A 10,303-nucleotide genomic window follows, 5' to 3' on the forward strand; every position below is an offset into this window, starting at 1 on the left:
TGGGAAGGAATGGGAAGGGTAAACAAAGGAGGAGGCTACAATGCTTGATAAGAAATGTACTCATTATCTTGCCCATGTAATTGTAACCCCTCTGTACAGTATTTTCACAATAAAATAATAAATAAAAATTTAAAAAAATCTCCAAATTTAGATTAGCTTGTATAAATGAAGAAGTAGAGACACTTGCTCATATTTTTCCTCTCAAAGTTCATAAAGAACTCCAGGATATGGAACAAAAGACTTATTGTTTCTTTTAGTTTTTGGTGATTCTGTCTTCTCTGCCATGTATATTCATGTGTATGTCTTCAGGAAGGTGGGAGGAAGAGCACAGAACTCGAGGGAAAAGGGTAAAATGTGCATCAGTGGAGCAACTGGACACTGATGAAAGTGAACTGTACATCTTGTGGGTGGAAACAGGAGGGAGGGACTGGGAGAGAATGACGTAACAGATGATAGAGTATGAAAGGTAGTGTACTCATTACCTGACTCATGTAAATGTAACTCCTCTATACATCACCTCTATAATAACAATACAGTAAATTTAGAAAACATATGGTTTCAGTTCAGTCAGCAGGAAGAGAGAAGCAATCAGAACATTTGTAGTGTATTAATTTCAGATGGGCATAGAGTCACATGCTGAAGCATGGAAGCTGGCAGAGTCCATGATGGAAAGGCTTGGAAAAATTAGGTTAAATGGAGTAAGTCAGTTCTAGAAAGACAAAAGATCCATATTTCCCTTATAAGTGGAAGCTAGATTTAGCTTACAAACTCATAAGTAAATATGTTGTGTTTTACCCAAGTGTAAACAGATGTACAAACTGAGATATAAGGTTCAAATGAGATCTCAAATAGTGTAAATCCTTAGAAGGTCACAATTGAAGTTCAGCAAAATAAAATACCAGGAAGAGGTTGCTGGAAAGGGATGGGATGGGGTCAAGAGGAAAGGGTAGAGGAACGAAGAAAAGAAGGGGATAATGTGGACAAGAATCCAAGGTATATCCTACAAAATTAAGAAGAGGGAGAGAAGGGGTCAGTAGGGGAGGGATGGGTGAGAATGTTGAAAGGAATGACATTGATCTAGATATATTCATAAACTAATACGCTAAATAAAAACCCTTTATAATAACAATTTTTTTGTCGGTCGTGGGGTTTGAACTCTGGGCATGAGCACTGTCCCTCAGCTCCTCAGCTCAAGGCATGCACTCTACCACTTAAGCCACAGTGCCACATCCGGTTTTCTGGTGGTTTATTGGAGATAAGAGTCTCATGGACTTTCCTGCCCAGGCTGTCTTTGAACTGCGATCTTCGGATCTCAGTCTCCTGAGTACCTAGGATTATAGGTGTGAGGCATCAGCACACGGCCTTTGTACAATTATTTAATGATAATTTTAAAAATTAAAAATATGCATCAGCTTTGAGAAAACAATTTTGTGATATTTCTGTTTACCTTGATAAATTATATGGGTCAAATTCAGAGTGTGACTTAAAGTGTATTTTCATATGGACACAAATGGGAACATAACCTTTCAAGGGAGTTTTGCTGGATAGTGAAGGGTCCTTGTGAATCTATTTGATTAAAGCTCTGATATGGATGAAGTCAGTAATTTTGGAGGCATTCAAAGTTACATAGTACTCATAAACTTCTTTGTTTAATGACAACTCATGTACAACCAGTGAAAGATAATAAAAATATTTTAAAAAGCACCAAGTGGGACTTTATTTTATTTCTTTTCCAGAAGTTGAAAGGCCAGTTTCTTTTTTGTCTCTTCTCAAGAGTAGTGAGAAGTCATGAATTAGCCATGTGCACGCTAGTTTTTTTGTTTTTTTTTTTTTATTTTTTTTATTGTAAAGATACTATACAGAGGGTTACAGTTACATGAGTGAGGTAATGAGTACACTTCCTCTTGAACATTGTTAGCCCCTCCATTGTTTTCCCCCTACCATCCCCTCCCTCCCTCCCTTCCCCGAAGTTCTTTTTTTTTTGATTGTGATTAAGATTACATAGTTTCTAAGTCACAAGTTCATTCTAACTTTCCTGGAACAAATTGTCTATCACAGTCTGTAATATATAACAGTGTTCACATGTTATACACCATACATGTGATCAGCAGCGTGGGGATATTTAGTAGTGGTTCAACCAGATGAGCAGGAGTTCTTTGTTTCTTAAGTCCTGTTAGTTTTGTCGATCACCTAACATTTTGGATTTATCATCCACTTATCAGGGAGACCATGTACCGTTTGTCTCTTCGCTCTTGGCTTACCTCGCTCAACATGATTCCTTCTAGCACGCTAGTTTTTAAAGTAACAAGGATTACCAAATTCATTTTTCTTTGACATAGAGGAAAATCTGAGTCCCATTTCAACTCCCAGTAATTAATGATTCATTAAAAATTATCATGCCATTTTAATTACCTAGGATATAATAAATGTGTGTTTAGTGAGTGATGACATTTAGAAGCTGCAAATTTTCTGGGGCTGTTGAAAGTACAAGTAAGATCAATCATTGATTTAGGTAAATGTGTGTTGTTAATCTAGTGTTCCTGTTACATCCAAAGAGATGCTTAAAATCTTTTGTGTCATTTAGAAAATGACTCTGAAGACAAAGACCCAGAAGAGATGGCTATAGTGCATACAGATATCAAGCAGGTCCTTCACTTAATTACAGGAATTCGAGGGAATCCCAGAAGGGCTGTAGTCCGTGAGTTTGTTTATGTTAATTCTTTTATTGCTATATCAGATAAATTAGTTGTCATTAAGTTGAATGTTCCATTCAGTCTCATAAATGTGCAAACTAAGCTGTTAAATGTACTCCAGCTTTCTTGAGCTGCCAGGATTTTTAAGTTTTCTGTATCTAGAAGTGGCTAGACATAGTGGTAAGGAATCTTGAGGCACAGGATAAGGGAATGAGAGCCCATAGTTACTCCTGGTTGTGGGGTGAGCTGCCTCCTCTTATTGTGATACAGGCTCTTCTGCAGAGATTCTGCATTCTTACTTTCAAGCAGATAGTTTTGCTTAGGTCTGAGCTTCTACTCTTGTGCCTTTTTCCTTTCATTGTCCTCATGACTTGATCTCATTGCTTGAGTCTCTTACTTTGAGCTTGATTGTTAATGGGTGTATCTGGAGTCTATCATAGTCCTTATTCTGAGGGCAAGACCTGCCATGCATCTTCATCTACTGACTACCCTTGAGCTTCCCAAGGCTCTATTGTCTTTTCCCTGAAGGCCACATGACCTGCAGGAAACTGGCCTGGCTTTGAATGTGCTACCTATGTGACTGGCTCTGCAGCTGACATCAGCGAGCATAGCTGAGAAGTATGGTCTGAAATGACCCATAAAATGGCACTTGTCAAAGAATGTATCCAGGCTGCTCAAAGTTGTTGGGATGGGTAAGGGTTCAAATATACATGTTGTAATAGCCTGTAATTAGTGATATTTTTTGCAGATATTGTGACCAACAGGATTGCTTATTTTGAATTTCTTCATGAAAATTTCTCGTTGAAGTACATCATCCCAGCCTTGCCCTAGCAGCATGTCAACAAGATTCTAGAGGGCAGCCATCTGTGAGATGGCAGGAAAGGCAGTGCCCTGATGTGTTCTTCATTCTCCACTAACCTCATAGTCCCAAGAGCTCTGCACATGCTTCTTTCTCCCTTAAAATGTTTTCACTGAAAATTAATTAAAGAAACAGTTGAATAAAAATTTATTCCAGGTTACTCAGTTCTTGGTTTTGTTTTGTGGTGTCCTCCTTTTACGGCATTGAGAAAAAAAAAAGCTAGCCTAGACCTTTACATACCTTACTTTCATTTGTGCTGGTTCTAGTGTGAATTGATATCACTTTGCTGGAGTCCAGTTTATTTATTCTATTCAGAAAGCCTTGAAAATGTGAGTACACTTTGATTTAAATCTTCTTGCAGAAAGATTATAATCAGAGATTGTCTCATACTCTGGTATGGAAAAAAATTGAGAGGTTCTAAGTATGAATTGGTTAGTTGATATCTGTGGTTTTATATAATATTTCACACTAGATAACATTGTTATATAACAAAAATGTACTGTTATAACAATATGTGAATGAATTAATATAAACTAATTCAATTTGTATGCTGATATAGTGTAATCAAAGAAGATCAGGACAATATACACCAAACAGTTAACTTGGCTATTTCGGAATTTTTCTATCCATGTACACTCGTGTATTTTTAATCATTTTATCTGTTGCATAGTAAATACTATTTCATGTGACCATAAAATAAAAATTTATCATTTGAATGTTATTTGAATATTTATTACTAGAACATACACAGCTTTCAATTTTAGTGAACATCAGATATTAAGTTTCATTTTTCCATCTCATGATTTTTTTCAGTGAATCAATAATTAAACTTATATGTCATGTTGAAAAATATTTCACATACAGTACTTGGATTGATAATGCAACAGCAATATGCTATAGAATGTTTCTCTTACATGACTAGTATGAATGTTAGTCACCTTCTGTTACTGTGGAAAAAAACTTTTACTTTTGGACATTTGGGGAGGTCACACTTCCAGGTGGAATATTTTGGCAAACTGGGGATATTTTTTGCTATTACATTTTAAGTTTGATTCCTCTCGTTAGCTATTATATCTGCCTTTTTATGTATATTAATTATTTTTTTCTTTCTTAAAATTTTTATTTTATTATAAAGATGCTGTATAGAGTTACAGTTACAGGAGTAAGGCAATGAGTACAATACTTGTCCATCATTGTTACCCCTTTCCTTGTTGTTGTCCCATTATCCCTTCCCTCCCCTACCTCCCACACTCCTCCCCACTACCCTCATTCCCCTATCCCCAATCTCCCTACTCCTACCCCTGCGCGAAATTATAAAGTTCATTTCCAATATACTCTCCTGTGGGTATCTTTGTTGTAACGAGTCATCCTGTGTTCTTGTTTCAGCATTTTTTTAATTGTGAAAATGCCATACAGAGGGGTTACAATTACATGGGCAAGGTAATGAGTATTTCTTATCAAGCATTGGTTTTTTAATAGAATGATTATGTTCTTTTAAATTCCTTACTATATTTTGGATCTTTTTAATGTTACAAAAAAGCTTAGAAATACTTTAGTTATCCTTTTTGTTTAAATTAGATTCATAAAAGTGCAAATGTAATTGCAGTGCCCACTATACAAACATAAAATAAAGTCTTCCGAGCATTCTTGTATTGCAAGGAAATATTTATAGCTTGGCATGACTGGCTCACCTTCATTATTGCTTTGATATAGCCAATGAGGCTTGAAGATGGGACTACTTCTCTTCAGAAAAGGCCTCTCAGAGCCCAGTGATCATCCCTGCCATGTGGTTATTCCCATTTCTATAGATATCACAGCACTAGCTCTGACAATAAAGCAACACTCACTGAGCAGTGGAGAAACAAACTTCTTAAGAGGGTGTGTGAATATGTTATTGGCCAATTGAGTTTGGTGTGGGAGAACCCTAAGTATTGTTTGTATTCCTATTTTCCCAGGAAGCAGTCATCACATCTCAGCCATGCAGACTCTTGATCCTGGGTACTGGCTGTTACTCCTCTTGTCTCTTGCTGAAACCTCCCCTTTACTACTGCCTCTTCCTAGTGGGCAACATGGAAAGTGGTCATATTTCTACTATTTTCTCTTTTTCATGGAATTGAGTACATGTTTATAATAAGGAAAAAACTAAATGGTTGATTGTTGTCTTTTAAAATTACACATTTCTGAATTGTACAGATGGTATGGTGAGGGTTAGAGGGGAAGGTTGATATACAGGGACTAGTGCATCCACCTGAGGTCAGGAGGTATGCAGGGCAGAAACTGAAACATAGGAATCCTGGAAATGTTTATTCACCTTACTTTTGTGTCATTATTGGGGCTTGAACTCAGGAATTGGGATTTTTGTCCTCAAGGCTAAAAAAAACCTATCTCTTGAACCATAGTTGTACTTCTGGTTTCCTCCTTCTTCTTCTTACTTCTTCTTCTTTCTTCTTCTTCTTCTTCTTCTTCTTCTTCTTCTTCTTCTTCTTCTTCTTCTTCTTCTTCTTCTTCTTCTTCTTCTTCTTCTTCTTCTTCTTCTTCTTTCTCCTTCTCCTTCTCCTTCTCCTCCTCCTCCTCCTCCTCTTCCTCCTTCTTCTTCTTCTTCTTCTTCTTCTTCTTCTTCTTCTTCTTCTTCTTCTTCTTCTTCTTCTTCTTCCTCTTCTTCCTCTTCTTCTCCTTCTTCTTTCTCCTTCTCCTTCTCCTTCTCCTCCTCCTCCTCCTCCTCTTCCTCCTTCTTCTTCTCCTCCTCCTTCTCCTTCTCCTTCTCATCCGCCTCCTCTTCTTCTTCTTCCTGTTTGGTTATTAAGTTTGCTCAGCGTTTTTTTGAATCAAGGCTCCAAGAAATGACTCTTCAAGACCTTCCATCACAGCCCTTCCTTCCCACATGTAGACATTCAGAATCCAGAGGTCGTTTGGTCCTTGATTTAGGTGCTTCCGTGACATTGACTCTTGAATACTTCCAAATGCTAAATGTAAAGACTTTTGTCCACACAGACACACACACATACACATGTTCCTGCCACATCACCAAATCACCAAATCCTCACCAAATCACTTAAACTCAGATTGTGCTTGTGTGTACAAGGCACTGTACATCTGTGGCCATCCATACATCTAGATGCCTATGACAGAATAATAGCAAGTTCTGACAGGTCAGAACAGGGTTCATAGCACTGGGAGCAGGGATCCTAGACCCCCAAAGATAGGAACATTCCTGGGGGAACAAAAGACAGGACCATGTGGGTAGTTGATGTTTGTCTCCCTAACCCCAGTTGTGAGGGGAGAAGAGGGTTATACAGCCAGTAAATGTGTCCTGAGACATATAACACTAGAACAGGGAAGAGTAAGTGCTTATGTTTATGTTGTAGGTGCTTTGCAGAAGGACAGGAGAGAAGAAAGGAGAATGAGGCAAGGCATGATGACACACATATCATGACTCCTGCAGAGACCATAGACAGTCTACTGCCTCCCAGGCCACAGAAGGACTGTGACTATCCCAGATGCATCTGATACACACATAAGGCTTTTCTGGACACACAAAAGACAATTAACCCCCAAAAGAAAGAAAAGTGCAAAACAAAGGCTCCTACTAAACACAAAATACTTCCTTCTGAGCTGGTACTGGCTCTTCAGGTGACAAAGTACATACAATACCTCAAGATATGGAAAATGATTGGAGTGAGACAAGGAGAGTTAGGGACAAGGGAAGATGGCCACACCCAGCCATCTTTCCCTGGGTAACACCTGAGGCCTCCTGTAGGCCCATGGGACCACTGGCCGCAGGAATCACAAGGCAAGGAAGGTGGCAGGAACAACACTGGCCCCTCATTGGTCCTGTAGCCTGCTACATAGCTCACACTGGCTCCACTCCCTGGTCCAGCTCCATGTCTTGAGATGGAAGTTCCTCATCTCAGCTCTATAGTTCTCATGGCTTATGGGCTGGTAGTCCCAGGGCTCACAGAACTCTGGGTACTGTGGGAAGAACTCTCAGTAGCTACTCTCAGGGTATTACAGGGTAGTCACTGGCAGTACGGTCCCATTCCCTGAGGAATTGACACTTGTGAGGCCCCTGCTCAGATGAAAATTCACAGTGGAAAATGAAGATGATTCTCTAGTCTATGTTACAGAGGGCCGTAGGGCTCTGTAGCAGGTGGGTCTCAATATCTCATTCCAAGGGCAAGTTCACAGCTGACTTGATGTGTCCATCTTCATTTCATAGGGGTATCTGTAGTCTACAACTATGAACTTTTCCACAGTGTTACTAAACTTGCCCATCAACAGCACCACCATAGTTTCTGGGGTCAGATGTATTTGAGGCCTTGATGTTTTTCATCCACAGAAGGAAGGCCTTAGAGTAATCTCCATTCACTGTCTAGGATGCTCTCAATCTCATGACACAGGGACTTTGAGTAGAGGATATGGGCTTTAGGTTCTTTAGGCTGCTGCTGCTCCTCTAGGAGGGTCAAACTCCTCCTCTGCTTGCTCTACACAGATGTGTCCTTGTCCTGGGGCCCATCCAGTCTCTTGAGGATGGGCCAAATTATACTATAGGGCATGGGTGGAGAGCAGAAGAACCACTGGCACTTGTTGAACATGATCTTACCTGTTTTCCTTCCAATGTTTTGACCAGTAGAGCACTAATGAGGCTCTCCATACCTGAAGGAACAGTGGCATCATTCTTTAAGTCATTCTCCAGGATGTCCATGATCCCATCATCATCCTCATTAGACCCTTCAGTGGGGACTTGTTCCCCTACCATCTTCTGCTCTGGAATGAGACAAATCAGATTAGGGGCTGAGTTTGGTCTCTGGGCAAAGGCCTCCCTGCAGCTGGCCATGGCCACCGAAGCTTGGGGGGAGCTTGCCTGTGTGGGCCTCCATGGTATCTTGAAGACAAATTGATCATTTTCTTTGTCATTCTCTGAGTTGTTGGCAGCTGCATCACCCGCCTCACTCTTCTTCCAGCTGTCTGGGGTTTGGGAATTGGTTATGTTCTGTAGCATAAGGCTGTGGCCCAGCAGCCTTACCAGCAAGGACTGAAAGCATCTTATGGCAAGTTGCTCATTTTGAATGACTCTGCTGGCTACCTGGATAGTCTCTTCAAATGCTTGCTCTGCTATCTTGGGCTGGGAGATCCATGCCAAAACCTGCAACTGAAGATTCTGAGGTCTGGGATGACAGGGAAGATTCAGATGTGCTCCTGGACAGGAACAGCCAGCTACAGAAGTCAGGTTCCCTGCCATACACTTTGGGGTCTCACTGCCAAGATCAGTGAGGTTGAGCATGGTCTTTGGTGACGGTGGACTGAAGAGACTGACACTGCTACTTGCTTCAGAGATAGCGCTGGGCACTACCATGCACACCGACCAGACTGAGGAGAGCCGAGTCAGATGCTGGCTCAGGCTGGGGCACCTCCATTGTGGTGGGGGCAACTGGGATCAGAGAGGGAGTGGGCTTGGGTTGAGAGAATGAGGGAAGGAAGGTGGGGGAGTAAGGGGGAAGACAATCCAAGGGATGAGGGAGACAAGGATGGAGAAGGACATGGGAAGGGAGGGCAGACAGAAAGGACGGGGAACACAGGGCCTGGTGGCTGCCCCTCGGGAAGCCTCTGGTTCCCTCCTCTTCTTCTTGTGAGGGATAGTTAGACAATGGCTAACTCTGCTTTTCTGTCTCATCCTTGTTATTTATCCTCAGATGCCTGTCTTTGTCATCAGGGATAACCAATCACCCAACTACTGACTCTTCTTCATGGCCTAGTTCCAATTACCTCTGTTTTTCCCACAGGGTGTTCCTCACCTCCTCTTTTTTCTGCTCCAGGTGCCCCCATTAGTAAGACTGACCAGTGGGAAGACAAGATGCAGCAGATACTGTACACCCTGCCATGCAATTGGGAATCATCAAGCCTGCTTGATGATTGCTGGGAGATCCAGGGCAAGGAGAGATTGCAGACTCCAAAGGAGTAATCCTTTCTTTAGTATAAGTTATTCGGCTAGTGGACAGAAGCCCTCAGTACAGGGACCAAGGACAATGTTTGCCATTATTAGCCTTATTGATGACTAGTTATTATGGATTCAAGTGCAAGGAAGACAGTGGATGTTTATTCTTGACACCACACACAGGATATCCAATGGTTCTAGCTTTTAGTTCCCAAGGATTGTGCCACAATACTTTCATTCTGAATTAAGATATTGGATAGGAAATGTCTCTGACCATATCCTGTACCATAGGAGAGATCCCCACTATAATGCTTAGGTACATTTGGACTTTTTAAATCATGCTCTTCCTGTGTCATTGATCTTGGTTTTCCCTCTGAGTTTGATCTTTCTAGAAATCAAGCAATGAGTCAAGCACAGTAGAGGTTTTCTGAAGGGTCATGGGGGCTTTCACAGACTGCCTACTGAGACCATGAAATTCATAAATATTATTTATGATATCAAGCTTTCTCTTGGTCTATTAAAGAGATTGGACAATCTGCCCTTTATTCTTCTTAAATAGCATTCACTGTCTCTCTTGAGGAAGCTTTTCTTATCCATTGCTTGGATGTGGATATGAAGCAAGAGAGAAGCCCTATCAGCTGGATCAAAGCAGGACGTGTCCTTAAGGTAAGAAGGTCCAAACTCCATAAGCATCTTCTTGAAGCAGTCCCATGAAGATTTGATGGGTCCCTAACATGACAGCTGCATGGAGGGGAATGAGGACTTCTGTCCACCAGGCAGCCACAGTAGTCAATCTTGTATTCTACCCCAAGCTTCCTT

At 40.9% G+C, this 10,303-nt stretch overlaps 1 protein-coding gene and 1 pseudogene across 1 annotated transcript in view; one reads left to right on the plus strand and one right to left on the minus strand.

Annotated features, from left to right (window-relative positions):
* The window catches only part of LOC106000470 (checkpoint protein HUS1-like), a 22,378-nt gene extending 18,854 nt beyond the window's left edge, over positions 1-3,524 (plus strand). The window contains exons 7-8 of the mRNA XM_013035743.1: positions 2,585-2,698; positions 3,442-3,524. Coding sequence (XP_012891197.1) covers positions 2,585-2,698; positions 3,442-3,524 — 197 coding nt within the window. The remainder of the gene's footprint in view (positions 1-2,584; positions 2,699-3,441) is intronic.
* A 3,850-nt stretch (positions 3,525-7,374) lies between these two features.
* Positions 7,375-8,966, minus strand: LOC106000471 (annotated as a pseudogene).
* Positions 8,967-10,303: the final 1,337 nt, after the last annotated feature.

The sequence above is a fragment of the Dipodomys ordii genome, unplaced genomic scaffold, assembly GCF_000151885.1.
Source record: "Dipodomys ordii isolate 6190 unplaced genomic scaffold, Dord_2.0 Scaffold219, whole genome shotgun sequence".
Lineage (NCBI taxonomy): Eukaryota > Metazoa > Chordata > Mammalia > Rodentia > Heteromyidae > Dipodomys > Dipodomys ordii.